The 21,343-nt window shown below is 41.8% G+C and overlaps 1 protein-coding gene across 3 annotated transcripts in view; it reads left to right on the top strand.

Annotated features, from left to right (window-relative positions):
- Nucleotides 1-21,343, top strand: part of zfhx3b (zinc finger homeobox 3b) — a 214,270-nt gene that overhangs the window by 170,007 nt on the left and 22,920 nt on the right. For 2 of the 3 annotated variants that reach the window (XM_070960027.1, XM_070960019.1), the window contains one exon: nt 13,237-13,344. The exons of the other annotated variant lie outside the window; for it this stretch is intronic. In XM_070960027.1, the coding sequence (XP_070816128.1) occupies nt 13,237-13,344 (108 nt within the window). The remainder of the gene's footprint in view (nt 1-13,236; nt 13,345-21,343) is intronic. 3 annotated transcript variants of the gene reach the window in all.

The following is a 21,343-nucleotide window of genomic DNA, read 5'->3' as shown; positions in this document are numbered from 1 at the left end:
GGTTATTTTGTTGTATATTTAATGTGTTTACCTAAATGTGGCAACACTGCTATGTCTGGCATGTATAATACATGAATTCATATACCTTTCACTTATTGCCTTACCTTATGAGGGAAAACTGTTATGAGCAAGATAATGAAAAAGTTCATTTTCATACTTAAGTATACCTTCCTAAACGGACTTAACAAAATAAGAAACAGAACTAAGTGTGAGATAATGACTTATTAGTTAGGACAAGCCCTTTAGAACAAAATCCAGTTTATGTAATTGGTGTTGCAGAAGTGCAGAAAGGCCCATCTGTCTCTCTGCCTATTATCCAAAGCCTTAATCGGGACTTACAGCAGGGCAGGCTAAATAAACAGTAAGTAAGTTGTCTCGGGTAGAGGAACGTCAATGCTTGCAACTTGCTCAAGCCTTTGCTCTGAATAGTTCTGTATTGACCCCTCAGGACCCCCTGAGAATTCCCTAATTGAAAATTAATATTGAATCAATGCCGCAGGCTATTTGCATATTGATTATAAACATCCAGGAAGGCACCAAGTATGTCTTGGATCAATAGGGCCCTTCTGCAGCAGGCCGAGTGCACTACATCACATGGCAGCTGCCTGCTCCTGAGGTTAATGACTGCTGCTTGTTAAGGAGCTCTTGTCAGGTAGAATCCAGCCGCAGGGTCTTTCTGCCAAAGCTGGCAGCAGGTGAACTGTGGAGGGTGTAAAAGGAGGTACAGATGGAGCAGATGAAGGGGAAATATGGGATTTGGGCAAGCCCCTATGTCAAGTGACACAGAGTGAATCTCTCCATTATTATAGGTGTGCTAGTGACTTGTAAGCATCGTTGTTGCTCTTTGTCAACCGAGTTTCTTTTTTGTAGTCTGTTATTTGTGTTTTGGGGCCTTGGCACCCTAACATTGAACCCTGACCACTCTATAACACAGTCCATAAAATACTACAGCCATGTGTGTTTGTATTGTGTATGTGTGTGTATAAGAGAGGATAAGGAAGGGAAGGCTGATCAAAGATAAGGCCAACCATTTCCAGCCCTGAAGGGAGAGGAAAACAATATTAGGTAGATCAAAAAGACCCTTTTTAATTTGAAATGAAACTTTCACAGCATCTCAAGACAAAGGCGAACATGAATCCTCTACTTTACAGCACTGATTAAGATTCAACACATTCATTCCTCTCCAAACTCCCCATAATAGTTTCCACGTGTTGACGAGATGTAAGAGGTGGAGGCAGGAGAGAAGGGATGGCAGTGGAGACAGTGGAGTGAAAAGGTTAGATCCAGATAGAGGAAGATGAAGAAAAGAGAGCTCTGTCCAACCACTGTGACTGGTAACCTGAGCACAGAATCCTACAGAAGCCTGACCGGCTGCTTTAGTGGCAATGTTGAAGCCTGTTTAAACTAATGGGGCTGTCTAAAACTGGATGATTCTCTGAACCCACAGGAGACAGCAGACCTGGTGTGAAGCACATGTGAGAGCAGCTTATCCTCCAGTCTATGAAAGGCAAGGTCTTGAATTAATGCCTCTGTGTAGACTGTGTCCATTCTCCCCTCACCATCAGCCCCACCCCAACGCATCACCCTGCACTGGGAGCTAGGGTCTGGGAGCTGAGAATGGAGTGCCGGGCCCTGAGAACCAGGCTGCATCTGATTGCTTCATTACAGGCCCGTTCATTGACTTGGTTGCACTGAACTGATGAACTGAGGCAGTGGACAAGAGCACATAATAGGAAGAAATGAATTCTTATCACAGCCTTCTCAGGAGGCCACTGGTCCTGGCTTGAGCCAACAGAGGCCGTGTCTGAATGGAGAGGAGGGGGCTGCATCTGGGCCCATTCATGAGCCAGAAGCAGGATCTAGATAGAGAGCATGATGCAGTTTTAAGATGCTGGATCAGTACACAGGGGAGGAACCATGAATCCACAGAGAGCCATATTATTGTCAGCAGCTTGTTTTAATGATTAGTTTGGTGATTAGTGTTTGCTTTCTCCTGGTAACTGACACCCTTGGCATAACATTTTTTTCAATTGTTTATTCCAGCAGCCCTCCAGAGGCAGACTCCTGCTAGTTAGAGTCACTGCTTTAGGCCCCATAGCATCACCCGAACACCAACCACTGAGATGAATAATTAATTTTGTACGTTATTGGGCTCTCACCCCAACTCGCCAACCTCTGACTAATGAGTGAGAAGAGTCTTCTGCAGCAAGGACGATAACGGCACCTATTATAAAAACAACAGCAACACTAACAACCACAGCCATGCATACAACAGTAAGGCGAGATGTGATGTAGCACAGGACCAATTTAGTGGCAGGCTTGGTCTCCATAGGGCAGGGATTTTTAATCCCTTGACCATGCCTTAGAGAGGCAGGGGACTCCACAGCTCTCACCGACCAACTCATTTCCATGCGTGTATGCACAGTCAGCACTAAACCGTGGAGGAGGCGGGTAGAAGGGACCTACATTTTACAAATGCTGCAAATGCGATCCTCAGACCATTAACCTAACAGTTTCCTGAAAAAAAATGAATGTTACCTTAAATTATGTGATGTTGTGTCATCATAATGCTCCACAAAATGTGCATAAATTAAAAATCTATTCTAGTGGAGTCTGCTGATGTGCCGATCAGGTACCGCACCCACCTGCCAGAACGCTCTCCCCTCTTCATCCCTGCTGCCATCAAATCTTTCCCCTCCCCTTCCCGCTCATACCTGTTCACTTGGCACAAAATGGATGCTGCAAAGCCATTTAATTGGCCTCCACTTCAGAATCCAAGGGCATTTGGAAAGTCTCTTTAATAATATCTCTTGCTCTACAAAGCTGTTCGTGGCAGTGTTGGGGAGAAAGTCCTTTTTTTGTAAACGGTTGTCTTGTAGCCAGTGGACATCAGACAGTCTTTGGTGCTGGCCCTGAAGATCCTTTGCTCTCAGTGATTGCCGCTGGGGTGTCGTGGCTTTTCTTTTTTCTTTCTGTGTTTTTTAGCAATGGGTAAATGTTACAAAACAGTATCAGACATACGAGTCATTTTTGTCATTTTAGAACAGCTGGCCTATGTTTTAGCCACATCATCAGTTCCATTTTTTTCCCTTGCCTGTCTCTTCCTTCTCCCTCTCCTGTGGCTGAGCCAAAGATAACTGAGTAGCACTGTTTGACTGTAATCACTCCAAGTCTCTTTCTCTGGAGAGCAGCTCAGCGGGCAGCGCAGTTCCACCCCTCTAGGAGCTTTCAGCCCACTTTCACAGTATTATGACATGTTCATGAAGAATCAAGACAAAGCCAAGTTTGCTTACATATGTATAATGCACAAGCACACGCCTTTGAACTGTACAGCTTTGTAGTTTGGATAGATCTATCTTCTAATAATCAACGATACTCAAACTGTGGTTAGAGAAAGTGAAAACTGAGCCTCTCTGAGAGGGCAGGCTCAAGTCATTTGAATAAACTTTACAGCAAAAAAAAAGAGCCCTAATGCAGGGTGAACTGTGTAGGCCTGCTCTGTTAAGTGTCATACTCAGGCATTTTTGAATCTCAGGTCAAATCGAAAGCCTAAAGCAATCAGACGTACTGATTAAGATAAAGCAAACACAGGCTACCACTGAGATTAGAAGGATAACTAGTTTAAATGATAGTTGAGTTGGTCCATTGCATCCCATCATCTGCCTCTGAGTCTGTTTTGTAATTAAGGCTATAAGGTGTGCATAATCAAATAAATATATAATGCTGCCAGAATTATGTGTTAATGAATTAATACATAACAAGAAATGAATAAAGGAGCAGCTAATTGCATGAGATGAGTCTTTTTCATTAGCCTTTTGAGAGGAAATTTCATTATATGCATCACAAGCCATACTGCCACACGACAGCCCATTTTAAAAAGTAGGCAAATAAGAATAAAGTATTATATTAGGAAAACCATGAGAATCATTTAACTGCATTTGAATAGACATCTAGCTGTGATGTTGTAATCTAGTTTTATTATAGTTTTCATTTAACTTCCCTTCACTCCAAAGAGTGACAAGCAGAAGAAGACAACACAGCCCCATAACCCAGAGAAAGGTGCTGACCTGTGCTGCTAGTCTCTGTGTCTTTGAGGATTTGTAGTTCTTCAGTGGTGTGTAGTGTCAGCCTTTTCGAGAGATATAAAAAATATATGACTCTCTGAGTAAATGTGCTGTGAGAGTTCGGTTTGGATTGAGGCACGTATAATATAATATATGTTATAAACTAACAATAAAGGTGATCTGTGCCATTATTATGTTGCTATATATATCTATCTATATATCTGTGTATATAGATAGATAGATATATTACATACTTACGATACACCTTGCAGGCTTGATACGCAGTTTTGTTCTCTTTCTCTGTACCTAATAAACTTGGTTAAATGCTTCTCCAATAATTGCACTGCAAAGTTGGTTGATTATTTTGTACATAATTACAGTGGAAAACAACCTGCCTATTAAGACTTTAATGGCAGTAATGCAGAAAGCAATTGCCATTACTTTGCTGCTCACACTGAAAATAAAGATGTCTCTAAATTAAAAGGATCCTCTGACTACGGCTAAGGCTAATTGTGTGGGGTCTTGTACAGACATCTGGTTGTACATCATTTGTAAGGGCTAAATGCTGATCAGTTAGGAAGGCCTTTACAAGCTGTGTCCTAAGTGTGTGTTTTTGGGACTGCTCTGCTGCCAGGGAGTCTGATAGCTCTTGAATTATTTATCTATCAGGCTGCTGGATGGTAGTCACGGCGACCTAGGCCCCGTAGTGGTTGTCTGGTGACATCTCGCTCCAACAGTAGCCATCAGCAGACAGCGGTAGGGGTGCTAATGAGCAGGGTGCAAGGGTTTTCCAACCCTCCAACCCTTCCTCACATTTAGACCCACCACACTGAATAAAGACACACAAAAGATTTGCAAAGATCTGAGTGCAGAACTTTTTAATTAGGGAAAAAACGAGGTTAGAAAAAGAAAAAGATTGAAAAAGAAAGATAGAAACAACCACCCGTTTTCCTATTAAGGAGAAATGTCAAGCGCAGTAGTGAAGCAATAGTCTGTGTGCATCCCTTTGTTGTCCTCCCTGACATTGAAGGCTAATTTTTCATGGTTATTTGAACTGGAAAATGAAAGAGAGGTTTGCGATTATTTCCTATAAATGACAACACAATTGCATTACGCTTCAGTACAAACACAGAGAGGATATTGCCTTTTCATATTTCATGTGAAAGTAATGGATGGGCTATGCAAAGAGGAACAGAAAGAAAGACAAATGGTGAAAGAAAGCTCCCTCTGTTTGATTTGTATTAGAAACTGAATGGATGGAGGTAGCAAGAGTTTTTTTCAATAAGTGGTAGCACTCTCATGGATGTTTTAAAGTGCCTGTGCAGTGTAATCATTGGATTTCTTTAGCAATTAGCTATGAGCAACCAGCCGGGGTGGTTGTTAGAGGAAAAGTTGCCCAGCGTATCCACTGCAGGCCTGCTAGAAAAATATACATCCATAGTATGGTCCCCACACACACAGTGTCTCCATATACATGAATATATATGTGTGTGTGTGTGTGTGTGTGTGTGTGTGTGTGTGTGTGTGTGTGTGTGTGTGTGTGTGTGTACCACTGTGAGATATAATAAATAAAAATAAGAGTAATAAATAAGTAAGATGAAACACCAGCCCACCATCCTCCACCTCTCCTCTCAACTATCTTGAAACATCTGAACTTAGCAGGCCATTCAACTTTTGAGAGCAAACACACATCAATGATACCCTATATTTTATATTTTAAATAAAATTGATTAGCAAAATTGGTATTCATAACCTAGTGGGATTCTGTTTTATCTGGCCGTACGCTTTCATAAACAAACAGCCAGTCAAGCCCTGGGCTGTAGATGGAGACAGGGAGGCTGGATGACCATCGAGGAGGATGGCGAACCAGCCCACTCTGGAGGGGCATGCTGAGAAATGTGTTTGTGTACTTTAAGTTTACAAAGATTGAAGGGTCGGCAGGAAAGCCTCTGCCGGCAGGACTCATGTAAATAGGACCCATGTGGGAGCGGTGAGCCGGACTCCTAACACGCGCCGAAGTAGGCGCTACATACATCCAACCATGGCAACATTGATTTTCTGAGCTAATACCTCCACAGAACAGTCCACAGGCAGATGGTTGCACTACAAAGATATGCAAATGGTGCATTCAATAAATCGACAGGCAGAGATCTTTTTCAGACAGTCCACTGTACTGGTCTGCAGTGCCTAAAAGGAGAGATAAACAGATAAGTACTTGTTAATGGACACACACATACACAAGTGTGCACACTCAGACAAACATACAAGCACCTGCCTGTTACCTGGGAAAGGTTAGATCGATAATAGAATTTCATGTTAAGCAGAACCGCTTCAGAAAAGCGCATCAAATAACGGCCTGGACTATCCGCCATTAGTTTTTAATATGAAAGTGCTGTTTTTAATGTGGCGTACTATATTTTTAATTTTCAAGGTTTTCCTCAAGAAAGCTTTTTGCACTGTATCTTGTGTATAATAACAAAACAAACTGTGGGTATAGTTATACTCAGTGCGCTTATTAGTCAGATATGAAACAAAAGCTGCTGGGTGTATGTCATATATAATAGATGTGGGCTGTCTTGTTAAGCCCAGCAGGCTGCATGTGGCTGTGTCTCTGTGGAGAAAGGCTCTGAAGCTCGCTGTACCTGGTAATTAAAGAGAGTTTGTGGCAAAAGCCAAACATCAGGAGAGATGAGCTATGAACAAAAGAGCTGTGACAGTTTCAGGTTATGTGATTTTTGTGTCCCTTTTTTGCCAAATGAAAAATCAATACATTTTCCGGGTTATACATATTCAGAGTGTCCACCGTGCTTCCGCCCTGATGGAGAGAGGGGCGGGGGACTGTGGGCTAGAGTGGGGGAGTCGCTGTTCGTCTGTCATAACTGTACCATCGTATTTTCCAACCCACTGGTGAATATTTCAGAGTTGATGTGATTGCCCTTCATGACAGCGGTGATGCTTTTTTTTTTTCTCTCTTTCTCCCAGACACCCCTTCAGCCACCCCCACACTCAGTCAACCCACCCCAAATCTGTTTGGTCCTTTTGAATAGCTGCAAATAGGTGAAGGCATTGTAGTGTAGAGCTAGGGGAAAAAGAAAAAGATGCATTAATAAAAAGAGGTTGATTTAAGAGGAGGCAGCAGTGGAAGATGACAAGCATAAATGCATGGTGGGGGTGGCAGAGAGGCACGATGACTCTTTGTGCGGGACAATGTCCCTCAGGCAGAGTAGATGGAAGAGCACTGCCCAGTGATGTTTTTGCCCCCTATTCAGGCTTTTAGCCCATCATCCTAGCAGGGAAAAGTACAGCCCGCATCTTCCATTGTGGACATAATATGTGTTAGTGAGCGGCCATCATCTTGGACATTCAGGGAAGTCACAGTGTGGTGTGTGTGTGTCAGCTGGGGCAGAAGAGTGCGCAGTCCCTGAATGCTCACTCCCTGTGTAGCCACATTAACCTAGATCCTCCTCTCCTTCATCACTCAAGTAAAACACAAAGAGAAAAGAACTAGAGCGGCACTCACTTTATCCACTTTATTTGTAATGTATCTAAACATGCCATTATCACCAGAAATGTTTCTAATTAGTGTAATTTCCCAAGAGATAACACGTTAGGGAAAATATTTAATACATTACATGGTGCTCAATAATAGTTCTCACTAAGTACCATGAGCACAAAAAAGTAGTCAGAAAAGCCACATTTTGTGTTTTTAAATGTATTTTTTCTCTGCTGAAAAACATCTATGTATGACTCTTTGTGACCTGAATGCACCGAGCGCCCTTTAAAACAGCCAGTGACTTTGAAAGGCAAAGGGGATCAAATTAAGTGCTGTGTGGAAGACCTATGGGGCTGGTTTGATGAGCAGGCACCACCGGGAAAATAGTGGAGTGGTGGAGGAGGGGGTTTCCACGATATTGTTCCAAGGCAGTGTGAGCTATCACTGCTGTTTGTGATTAACTTGCCGTTTAAAGTTTTTTTAGTTATTAGCTGCCCTAACCCCATACCCCTCCTCCATCTCCTGCACCTCCTCCTCTGCTACCCCATCCACTCCCCTCCTGCCCTCAGCCCCATGGAGACACAAAGTATTCATTCACATTTAGATCCTGAGGTCACAGCAGGGCCAGCAGGGAGAGGCCAGCGAATCCCCCCGTAGACAGGTCAGGAATCTAACACGTAACTCCGAGTGGCAGTGCTGAGGTAGCTTGCTCTTCTTTCCTTTCAAAAAGTGTGTGGGAGAGAGGGAGTGAGACAGGGAGCGAGAGCACAAGTGAGAAAAGAGGAGTATAGAGATGATACACTTTCTTGTGTGTGTGTGTGTGTGTGTGTGTGTGTGTGTGTGTGTGTGTGTGTGTGTGTGTGTGTGTGTGTGTGTGTGTGTGTGTGTGTGTGTGTGTGTGGCAGGTCTAGTGTTTCCAGTGCCTTTTTTTTATTCTGATGTGCAATTATGTGTATTTCACTTCACTTTATTCATTTTAAAATATTACTGTTTGCATTTTTGAATCTATCGCATATTTAAGGCTAATATAAGTATGAATGCTTTGCAAGTCATTTTTGAAAACTTTTTTTTCTGCACAGCACATGTCCACATTTTAGCTATATGCTTTGTAGTGTGGTGGTCGGTATGGTTATGTTACCATGTTGTGGTTTATTGGTCGTTCATAAGCAAAAATCCCCCTTGTCTCTGAGTAGATTGTGGGCATGTTTTTCTCTGTTGCGGTTTTATGAGAGGTAGCTTGTGAGGACGTGAGGAGGGTGCTTCTGTGTGCGTGTGTGTGTGTGTGTGTGTGTGTGTGTATGTGTGTGTGTGTGTGTGTGTGTGTGTGTGTGTGTGTGTGTGTGTGTGTGTGTGTCGGGGGGGGGGGTTTACAAGGGGTGTGAGTGTTTTCCTGTGTGTTGTGCGTATGGGGTGCAGAGGTGCTGATATGAGGAGCAGACAATGCATGAAAGCCCTCAGCATGGGTCCTGTGTCTCATTGTCCCATGGTACCCTCCTGTCACTTTCATTTTGCACCCTCTAGTCCGGAGTCAGGCCAACTTTGATATAAGGAAGGGGTCCGAGGGATGATGGGGGAGCAAGAGGGGGATTTTTAAAAGAAAAAGTAGGGGAGAAAGATAGAGTCTGTGAAGTGTGAAATAAGATTGCTTTTTATCCGACAGTGCAGCGTTAAAGAAAAGGAAGCTGTCCGGCCCTGGATAAAGCGGGTGAAGAACACCTCTGATTTACAGTGCGATCCTGTGACACCTGGTTAAAATGACAACAACAGCCTCAATAATCATAATGAGAGTAACGAGAGCTTAGACAGCACAGCTCCACACAAGAGCCCAGAGAGAAGGAGAGCTCAAGCCTGGCTCCCAGTGCTCGAGAGCCGGGGAGAGGGGGAAGCTCAGCTCGGCCCCTGCGCTGGTTCTCCAGGACTTGCAAAAGCCATGAGATAGATAGGACAGTGTTCTTGAGATACTGTGTATGCAACAAAAAAGAGCAGACTGTCACTACTGTTTGAGGAACACTGGAGCCATTCTCAGGTAGGACTGTAATTCTGTACTTATAGAAAGGCAGTTATCATCATAGCAGTGTATTCTGCTGAGGCCAAGGATGGAGGAGGAGCCTGACCCAAGTGAAAGATATCTAGAGTGACTATTATTACTTGCTGCTGCTCTTCTCCACAGTCTGGGAAGGAATACTGGAAAGTGCAGTGGTTACCATCAATTATTTATTAGGCCGTTTGTGCTTGTCAGTCTGATTAGCATTAGTGTAATCACTGCTCTTCAGGGGAAAGGAAGGCTGCTCTCTCTCATCTGAAGGTAATCTTGCCATTTTCAGTGTCTCATCTTCACCGGACGCTTCTTGCATAGCATCTGCTTTTGTCATCTCCACATATTTCTTCCCTTTTCCCCTTCCCCGTGTGTTTCTGTCTTTTGCTGCTCGGCCCCTTCCCCCCGCACCTCATTAATGTGTGTGAGCAAGTTCCTCTCTCCCAGCTTGTATAGAGTGACACCTATGGGCCTGATTAAGCCTCTGCACTCACTGGCAAAACACAAGAGGGGAAGGCTGCTGAGCGCAGATATGCAGTGTGAGTGTGCGTGTGTGTGTGTGTGTGTGTGTGTGTGTGTGTGTGTGTGTGTGTGTGTGTGTGTGTGTGTGTGTGCGTGCGCGCGCATGTCTGTGCGTGTCTGTCTGGGAGACGCTGAGCACATAGAGCCCATGGACAGTCCCCACTGAGTGACTGGCAGAGCAAAGCTGATATTTATATGCTCAGAACAAATGAGTGTAATCTCTGTGTCGGCAATGGGCTTATTCAGCTTGCATGATTAGATTAATGGAACTGTTTCATATCATTGTATTAGGATGGTTAATGAAGACAATTAATTAGAAGACAACCTTCAGGCTATTGTCCTTTACATCTCTCAGATTTGGGTTAGAAATGGCCTGCTGCCATAGCTTTGAGTGTTTCTCCTCATCTATTTTCAGAGTTAATCTATGGCCACAGTTTTAGTGTCTCTTCCATTTGCATCCTACTCTTAGGCCACTCATGACCTTTCATTAATTATGGTCGGCCTGGCTTTAATCATTCTGTAATACCATTGGAGATGAGACGAGGAATAGGCAAAGCCATTTGCCACTTCAAGATGTAACGCTGCTCCTGAAATTAAATGTCTGCATTTCTGCATAAATTATGGACGGGGCTATGTGTTGTGTGTGCTAAAAGTGTCATATACGTTGATTAAACATCTGACTAAAGAAGTATTGAAAAGAGGAGGAGGAAAAAAATATCAGTGCGCCTGTGAGCATGTACAGTATGTATGCAGGAAGTTGGGGGTGCATACAGGGAAGCTGAATAGCATTAGGATGTTGGCTGCTGCCTATCACAGTAATGTTTAAGCGCAACGTGTGTATTCATGTGTAGGTGGGGAATTAGTCCCACTACAAGTGTCACATAGCTAAGAAATGACACCTTGCCCCGTTTTTAAAGGTGAAGAAATTTACCTGGGGATTATTTTGTAATCTGAGCACCTATGCAGCTACAGTCTCCTAATTCTCGCAGAGTTGTGGAGATTTATGCAGGCAGGAGTTAGATGGGATTTTGGGACTCGGCAGGAGTTCTTTGGTTTTTCTGGGAATGTTTAAGATCCGCCTCGCCATCCGCGGGATGGGCCGCACTGGATGGAATTCATGGGTTGCCTTGGAAACATAATAGAAACATGGTTAAAAATAAAAGAATAAAATGTATTCATGTGTGTGGGATCCAGGGAACACTTAAATATGCTTTTTACTAGGAGCCAGTCATCCCTTTTAAAGATCTTTCTTTAAACACAGGATCATTGGATCACAGGATCAGCTTTTAGCAATAATGTGTAACAACACAATCCATACACCAATCACTCTGCTCAGACAGCTGTTTCCTACAGCATTTATATCAGCCAGCAGGAAATGGAAGATATTGCTTCTGTCCTGCCAGTAATACATAGGTGTTTTCCACAGACTTTGATTTTTATAAACCCAGTAACCCCACATGTATAAGCACGCAGTGGTGTCTAGAATAACACAAGTATTATGAAGTATTATGCTAATAATCACCTCCTGTGATTTTGTAGTTGTTATAATGTGTATTCAGTCAACCTTACCAAGATAGAGTAATAGATTGTAGATACTTTTTTTTAGCCTATAGAGAACAAGAATTTACTCACACAGCAGAGGATAGATGTCAGATTAAATTTGCTTTAATGTATTTTTCACTTATAAACATGACTTATTTGCATAAGGCACCTCTATTTACCAATTCAGGGTGGAAAAAAATTAGATGTTTCTCAATATTTGATGTGTGAGTAAGAACTGTCATCAGGAAAGGGACTGTGGGAATGGCCATGTGGTTCAGAGATGTGTTCAAAGTGTGTTTGTGATAATGGCACATACCAGAGCTTGAGAACACGATGTCAGCTCTATATACCGTGTATGCAATGTTTCATAACTGACAGGATAAACAGGGAGTGTTGGGGATAATGTAACATCATAAAAGTGGTTTTGGCTGTGGGTAGTCATGTGGTGAGCTAAGATTGGATGTGTGATGACTGCAGGGCTGAATACTTGAACAGGATATTTCAGTGGCTGTTGTAGCATTGTCAATATATCAATAGCTCATAGAGTAGAGACCCGAGCATGAAAGCATTTTCAAAAGAGCATTTAAGTACATTTGCTGAGAATTAGCTGACTTGTGTATTAACTGATAGGGCCTATTGACTGCGGCCTAGTTTACTGTTGTCAAATCAATGCTTTTGCATGCAAGTCCTACTACTTTTAAACAAACTTAACAGGCGAAGGGGATGTTCAGGGGGCACTGGAGGGAAATAAACAAGATTGATGCCCTTTTTATTATCTGTTTTTGCTATCTTTTCCTCTGTGTGTTACTTACAAATGGCGTTATCGGATATCCATTGTTTGGACTTCGATGCTCCTAAATGGCCTGATATATTGAGCTGAGGCTTTTAAGGTGGTTACAGGGGATTTCTGCCTTTGACTTGGCATAAAAATAAAATGAATTGTGGCTCTGAAAGTTTTAAATATTTATGATCCTTTTTTTTTTTTGCAATAGTAGGATAGAAGTGGCATGTGACTTGTGTTGGTAAGTAACCTAGCAGATTGCAGCAGGGGACAGTAATGTATGTGTGCGTGCATGAGGAAAAAAAGGAGGGGGGGGTTGACTAGTATAAGGTCTTTCTCTTGAAGGATACTGCTTACACAATTATTTTTCCATCTGCAGCTTCAGACCACATGTGTGCTTTTTTTTTTTTCTTCACATTTTTATGTCCACATTAAACAGAGGAAACCATATTTGTGTCATGGTCTTGAATATATGGAGAAATATAATAAATTAGCTCTCAATACAAAATACAATGCAAATGTAATAATAAGAATAATATTTGCATCTCTACTTCCCCAATAATTATATGCAAATAATTCTATTTTATACTTATTGTCAAAATAAATATCACAGTGATGATCAGACAACATAGGACAGACAGCAGATTCTGCCCTCTTTGTCTGCTAGCCTTGCAACTGTGTGTCAGCATATGTAATTGTTGCAAGCTCCTATAGAAAAAAACGCTGCCGTCCCTTTAAGTGCTTCCACCAATTCTGATGGTGTGGTAATTTACATATCCCATCCTCCCTCCCCCTTCAGGAGAGCTGAGTGAGGATGTGGAGGCTGCTAGTGAGACCACCACAGACCAGGAGGACCAAACCAAAGACAGAGAAAGTGGGGGGGAGAAGGAGCTCACCAAAGGGACAGGTAAGGCCAATATTTACACCACACACATTTAGGGAATACTATTCACAGGGAACACGTGGTCCTGCACCTGTGGTGCTGAACAACAGGCCTTTTGTCTAATTAAGTTAAACATATTTTAACAAATTATTGAGAGCTTTTCTAAGCATCAGACACTCACTCTCAAAACTCCCTAAATCCACTGTCAGTTTTCAAAGGCTGCACTTTGATGCTGTAGGTTTCCAGGCATTAAATCCCATCAGAAACAGTTAGCATAACTAACATATAATAGCATACAGTTAGCAAACTGTCAATTTAGGTAATATGTTCAGGGGACATGTGACCCCTGTTTTGTCTTTGCTCAATAGGTGATGTTAAGAGAGGGGCCTTTATGTGTAATTCCAGCTGAGCCATGCATGTACACACATGTGATAGCACTGTCCCCTCCTCGACTTTGCTGCACAGACACAGGAGCACAGACGACACTTCACGTGTTTCATGTTAGCGGCTCACGGTGGTTTTATCTGTGGGTCTCTCCCTGGACAGGTGTAGGTGGTGAATCCTAAGCAGGGGGTTGGGCTTTGCACAAGGGGAGGAGCTGTAGGCCTCAGCAATCTCTGGTCAAAGGAAGGCTGCATTTTCTTTAAAAAAAAAAAAAGCATTTTTTTGGAAGCATCTTAGGTTCTCATCGTACAAATGTTTTCAAGAGAGGGGATGTTTTCAGTTTGAATGGTGCAGCACTGATCTGAACCTTTCATGGAAGCATGCATGTGTGGACTTTGTTTTGTCCTTGGGCCAATTTTGACAATAACTACAACACATGATGGAAAATAAACAGCTTTAACCATCATATGTTTGAGTTTTGGTGTGACTGAGGTCTGTCCGGAAGGCCTTATATTGTTTTATGAAAGACTGTTTACAATGAAAGATGACAGCACTTAAAATAGGAGAAGTGCATAATCAGTTAAGGATCTTATAGCAGTTGTGTTTGTGTTGTTGGTGGTACTGTAGCTAGAAGAAAGTGCTGAAGAAAGAACAGTTTTTGTACTTGCATTGAAAGTAGATGTGCTAATTTAATAACTCAGTGTGAAGCCGGTGGTGAAAAAAGTGTTTCTCAGTGAATTTTCTATAGATTGTCAGACATGTGAAACGTCGGTACTTGAAGTTTTAACACAGGCGCTGTTTGGCCACCTTTCAAATACCCAGCTTTATCTCCCTGACATGAATGAAACATGGTCTCAAAGACAAGTTTAAAGCAAGAGTCTAAAACTTTAGATTTTGTCCCACATACAGTACCGTGTATGTGCATCACTGCATCTAATTATATATAAAGCTTTTGTTTACTGATTGTATTCAGACTTCTGAAACGTCAGTGTAAATGAAATATAGTTTCATTTTTCCTTTTCATGCACAATTTACTTTGTACGCCTGTGTTAGAAAAACAATGTTGGCAGTTAAGACATGTCTTATTCAATAGAAGCGATTTCTGATAATGATGACACTGAACACTAACAGGCCTGGATAGATGCTTCTCACTTGTCTAACTTCTTGTGTTACTGCAGGATGTTTTGATTTACACTAGTCAGGTTAAAAGCTGGAAAACAATTCAGACCTTTTGCATACCTAAGTTTTTTATAAAGTGTAGCAAAAAAAAACTTCATCACAGTGTTTGAAGCCCAGCCTTTGTAAAATGTCTTTGATATTCGAACTTCTATTTTAAATGAGGCTGAGTTGTTTGTGCTCTTTGAAAGGGCGACACTCTTCTTTGATGGAAGAAATAATGATATGCATGCCTGACTGAATATGGCTAAAAGTATGTTTTAGCACATCAAAATAAAGCACTTTAAAAAGCATTAAAATGAGCTGGCCGATTAATAATTCACTCATACCTGTGGTGCACAGGAAGACGACTCCTCGCATTAGGATTCCTCCTTTTTGAAAGGCATGCAATTTGATACAAGCATATTCAGTTCCTTTCCTCCCCTCTGTCAGTCGCTAATCACCAAATAAGTGTGTTTCTGTGTTTTCACAAAGGAAATATGTGCTTGCATATGAAAAATTTACAGCTTCCCAGCAGCTTATTAGAAACGCTTAGTTAAAAATAGCATGTGCATTAGGGAAGCAGGTCTGAGGTTCTGTTTGATGTCAGTGAAAAGGTGGGTGGGTAGGTTGGGGTGGTGGGTTCAAGGCTCTGTTGTCAGCGAAAGGTAGACAGCTGTAGTTTAATGGAAGGGTCCCTTTTTGTACTTCAAACTTTTTGAGATTGATGAGCACAATGCCCATTCAAAGCAAGTACAGAAAAGCTATCTTGTAGGGGAAAAAAGCGAGGAAGACCTCACAATGCATTTGGTAAACAGATGAGCACTTGTTTGGCTGCTGATTTTCTGAAGATGTTTGTACAGTAGGCGCACAGATGGGGTGGATGTTAAAATATGGTGTATGAGCATCTTGGCCAACCTGTTATTTATCTGAAAGGTGCTCAGTCTCCCACTGTCTGAGGCTGAGCTGTTTCTAAGGTCCATCATTAGAACTACTCAAGTATTTCTTCTTATCGTTGTCATGTAGCTGTTGGAACAGAGCACAACATTGTTCCTTTACAAATGACAGTCACTGTCAGACAGACAGCCTTAGCGAACACAGAAAAAAGGCTTCCTCCTTTTTAAAGCCACTGTCAATCTTATTTTCTCTTTCTTGTTGCACAGCTCCTCAGTATTCATTAAAATCATTTAGAGGTACATCCGCCTTTGTAAAATGCATATGTATTCAGCATGTCAGCTCTTGAAAGATGCCTTCATTATTCTGTTGTTTTTTATTTATCTCAAAGATAATACACATATGTGCATGTACAGGCATTCAGACATATGTAAATGTCATATACTCCCAACACTGCATGTAACATGTGGTGTAACTTTTTTTGTGATTATACGGTATATTCTTATATGCATATATCCTGAGAGAAGAAATACAGATTAACAGTAAAAGTAATTATAAGTGGAATGCTAAAATCTTAATGTATTTGGACAATGATGTTCATGTTGGCAGTAGCTGCAATTTAATCATCCTGCATGATTAGTAATTCAAAGGGTCATTTTTAATGCTAGGTATGAAATATGTATGAATGGATGGCCATGAGCCGCTTCCCTCTCTCCTCACACCTTCTTCATCAAGCTCATACAGCTTGATGAAGAAGAGGTAAAAAGGCAAGAGCTTCTGCATAGGAACAGGATTCTTACCTTCATTAAAGCAGGTGGTGTATTCATGCAGCAGCTGATCGTATGGGAATGCAGCTAGGAGAAGGACAAGGTGGCGAGTGTATGGGAGATTGGAAGGTGAAGAGAGGAGGAGGAGGAGGGGAATTGCTAATCCACCTGCAGACACAATACCATTTGACATATTTAACATAAATGTATGGGAAAGGTTGTATTGAAAGTTGGGGGGTGGGGGTGTTGCTATGTGGGAGATGCTGAAGAAAGAGAGAGAAACAGTCCACTCTTGGGCTGGGGAGATGGTAGTCCTCTGAAATTGAGCTTGATAAATAATTCTTTTCATACCCCTTTCCTTACAGTCAGTTTATGGGAGCTGAGGCATGATGGGTGAGAAGTAATTTTCCTGCCTGGGTCCCGCACATTCTGAGCCCACTAACACCTACGGAGATCAGACAGACTTAAAAGTACACAAAAACAAATGACACAATCGTGACTGAAAACATGGAGACAGTATGTAAAACACAGTGATATATTTTGACTGTCAATGATGACCCACCTTTTGAATGGGACAGTATCTATTTTAGATAATACAATTATTTAAGGTTTTTAATGTTTTATATTTCACTTAAAAATGCCATTTCCTTGGTTAACCATGTGCACAGTCCTCAAAGGTATTTGTCATTTGGCAAGTCTGCATTTATCTTAATTTAAGTCAATTAGGTTGTGAATCTGTCTGTTTTTATATTACTTCTGCCATCTGCAAAGTCCCAAGTAATCAAACAATGCAAGATATGTAAAGCTGGTCAAATTAACAGAAAATAAGACTAGGGTTTGCAAAAAGAGAGATTGTTTCGGTAGAGCTGCCGTATGCTTTGAGTAACTGAGAATAATTTTATTTAGAATCATGATGTAAATAATTTTGTTTTCTAGATGTCATCAAGACAGTCACGTCACAGTCTTTCTTTATTCGCACATGAAATAAAATATGTAGTGCACACAGCACATGTTTGTATGGATTCAATCCCACCTGCCATACTGGACTTGTCTGTGTTAGCTCGGGCTTGAATGCTAGTGTTGTTAAGGTGCAAGTGTGTAGGAGTATTTTTGACATAGTTTTGTGGAGCACCAATTAAAGGTGATGTGCAGGTTCCAATTTAGCATTCGATTAGCTGCTGCACACTGATTTCACACTGCCTGTGCACAGATAATGCTCATTATGGTATTTTCTTGTTCATTATGCCCCAAAACATTGCTTTTAACTCTCACATATTGGGCGTGATTAATAAAATCAAAATAGGTGAAATCTATATTTATACACAATTAAAGCTTTATTCATTTTAGACTGAATGGCTACAGTAGATGTGTTGTTTTGATTAATGCAGTGAGGTTTAAAGTGCGTACTACTAAAAGAACAACAGTAAATTGTTTGTAATAAGATAGTAGCAAATCATGATACGTTAAAACTACACGCTTTCCAAGAGATGTTTTAACATACTGACTTGACAGTAGTGGGGCTGTCAGATTAGTTTTCCTCTATCTCAACAGGTTTTTCCAAACCTGTGCTGTGTTTCTCATGAGGCTCCTCCAGTAGGTTTTTCCCACAGACCAGCTTTAAAAAATGGCTCCAAACTGTTTTCAGTTAAATGTTGACATTATACCTGGGAAAGTGTTTAGATGAAGACTGAGCAGCTGTGTGTGCTTATAGGATCGTATGTGTGTGTTTCTGGCTCCCTGTCCACCTGTGCGTTTGTATAAATATGCTTCAGAATGCACATGTGCACATTCAGGTGTGCTGTGTTTAGGAGAAGCAGATGCCGTGCTGCACACTGTAGATGCTGCATTTTGTCTGTATAATGAACATGATGATTAGCATCCCCTAGACCCAGCACCGTGGCATTGCAGTCTGCTCCTTTTTTATTGTGCTCTTGTATACTGTGCTGTTAGTCTTCTGGTGTTGCTCATTCAGGAACAGACATAGCAAATGTTATGGATTGCTCTCCAAATAACAGTGCAGGTATGCAGCTTTAATATTAGCTGTGGTTGAAGCTGAAATTGCATGCTTATGGTTAGTTACAATCAAATTATTCAAGTTTATGTTATTGTTACTCTAAACTGGGCGACATTCAGTGCAGTGGTGATTTGTTATTGCTTTTAAACCCTAAGTAGTATGAGGAATCAGGAGACAGAGCTGCGAAAATGTTTACATATTCATATCACGTCCTTTGAGTGCTTGTCATCCCTCAAATTGTAATTCCTTTTGTCTTTGAAGATAATAGGCCATAAATTGTCCTTGTTTGTGAGCCAGCTCCCTGAAAGCTCAGTGTTTATGAGTTTTACCACGGGGTGTCTAATGGCCGAGCACCAGTGAGGTGTCTCTGAGCGCCCTGTAAAGGTGAATGCTGTGTCATCCTGTTGTTCAAAGGCCTGAAGATTAATAACGCTTGTACTAATTAATATTTCCAGAATTTTTCATCTTGGATTTGCCTTTCTTGCAACCATGTCATTAGGCAGCATAACACTCTGTCACAATTCAGTAGATCTGGGCTTCATATATAAAAGGAAATGATTTCATACATAGCTTCATCAGGTTTTTGTATCAGGTTTTTAGTTCAAGGACTCAGTTTTCTCAGATTTCTTTTTTTAATTAATGCAGAATAATTACCTGAGAAATATTGGATGAAATGGAACATTGCCCTTTATTGCTCTGGTCTCTGACACAGGCTATAGATTAGAAACCTGGAAAGAAATGGGAAAAAGAAAAGACACCATTCATGTATTGTTGGCATAGCATTAAAAGAGAAAGTTGTAGCACTGGGGGACTTGAATCATCTCCATATTAATGGCCAACTTGCAGAGGGAATAGAGGTTGGGATTTTAAGACATTGCAAGGAGCAGAGGGGCATCAGAAGCCCTGTACAGGCGAAAGGTTTCAGGGAGTCGAGGATCAGAGGACACACTTTTCACAAAGTGTCCCGCTGAGGATCCTTGAGTTTCACCGCGCAGAGGAATTGTGGGCTGAAGTTTAAAGTGATTGGCAGACTGGGGCTGTTCTGGGCAAAGATAGGCAGTAAAGTTATGCAGCCTCGCTGGTGTGGATGGACTGGATGATAGGTTATAATTTTTACAACCGGAGGCCTGAAGCTGCCACGACGTGACAGGAACTGTAGTAATGAGGGGGCAGAGGCTCCGGAGATGATGATGACCCCATGGCAGTCAGTAGGAGGGGAATTCCCCTCCAAAACACCAATCTTTTTCCCGCCCTCCACTTCCTCACGTATTGTTTACTGTAACTCGCACTTTAGAATATGGATAACCTCTTCCAAGGACAAAGCAGATTAATGGCAGCAGTGACTGCACTGCTGAAAGATTTCAATGGCAGATGACCTGTGGTGGTTAATTCAGTCTATGCTGTGTCAGTCACTCTGTCCAGCAGCCATGTCTTTTCCCTTTAAAAGCACAACAAGGCTGTGATTGCTCCAGAGACACAGAGGCAGCATGCTGACAGCCCCTTTGCTGCTTGAATAATACAGTCCAACTATGGGAGGTGAGACAAGGTGCCAAAGTCCAATTCACTTACGGGACTCGACAGCACAAAAGCCTCTGGTTTACGGAAAAGGGGCATGAATTAATAATCACCTAATTGACTCGTAGGTTTTTTTTCTCCGCTCCTGCTCTGCCTTTTGTGCTTTCAAACAAAAGCCCACCCTGTGTATCTGTCAAAGGAGGTTTGGTGTGGATGGGGGCTCTGTGTCTAATGACCAGGCATAAGAGGTCAGGGTACAGGCAGACTCCTGGCAGACATTAAGGTCACTGACGGAGAGGGACGCTGCAGTGGTCTCTGTGGAGCGCTAATTGTTAGCGGGACAAGCATTGTTAATCTAACCAGCCACAAGGCTTAAATTCAGAAGTAAACTGTAGTTTTAGGTCTTTTTAAAGCATTGCCCTCAAAAAGCTCTTAAAAGTTCTTTAAGAGCTATAACTCCAACAGTAACTTGGCCAGTGACTGCAATATTAGAGAAAACCTCGGGAATTATTCTTATATCTTACATCTTCAAAACTTTTTGTGACTGTATTTTTTCCGTCTTCTATCAATTGCCCCAGCTGTATAACATTAGAAAGTAAAACTGTACCTCGCCTCTTGTTGTTGTCAGCTGTTTTTGACATCCAAACCATATCACACCAGTTGCTGTCCTTTTCTGTTATTTCTCAACGGTACATTGTTCTTCTAATAGTCATGTCCCCTGCACCATCAGGACCCAATGTTTTGGTCATTGGTTCTGATCACCTGCTCACATTGTACATCTTGCGTGTGCCCATCTACTGGACACCAGTGTCCAATCTACCATTTTAGACTGGGCCTAACAACAACAAAAAAGTTATTCCTATTTCATTCCCAGCTTTTCAAGGTTTCAGTCATTTCTTTCATCAGCCTTGACATGGAAAAACAGGATACAGTAGTTGGATGTTAGTCATGGTGCTGGTGCTGGTGTAAGGGTGTAGGATTCTGAAGAGAAGAGGATTGATCAGATTTATAGAGTCCTAATTGGCCGTGACGAGAGAGACTGCTTCTGAGTAAGCTCCCCCAGCCCTCCAACTGTCCCCCTCTCTCTCAGTCTCTCACACACACATAAACATAAAATACCCTGAGCTAGAGAGCCGGTTTGGGCCCTTCTACGGCAGCTCTCCAGTGCCTTATCATAGACAGCCACTTGTTTCACCTCTCTCATGCTTATTGAGTAATTGTGAAAGTGGACTGTACTTATAATCAATTATGTTTATCCTTTAATCATGAGGCTGAGAGGATACTTGTGTCTACT

The sequence above is a fragment of the Chaetodon trifascialis genome, chromosome 1 (genome assembly GCF_039877785.1).
Source record: "Chaetodon trifascialis isolate fChaTrf1 chromosome 1, fChaTrf1.hap1, whole genome shotgun sequence".
NCBI classification, from domain to species: domain Eukaryota; kingdom Metazoa; phylum Chordata; class Actinopteri; order Chaetodontiformes; family Chaetodontidae; genus Chaetodon; species Chaetodon trifascialis.
This window is presented reverse-complemented; position numbering and strand designations above follow the sequence as displayed.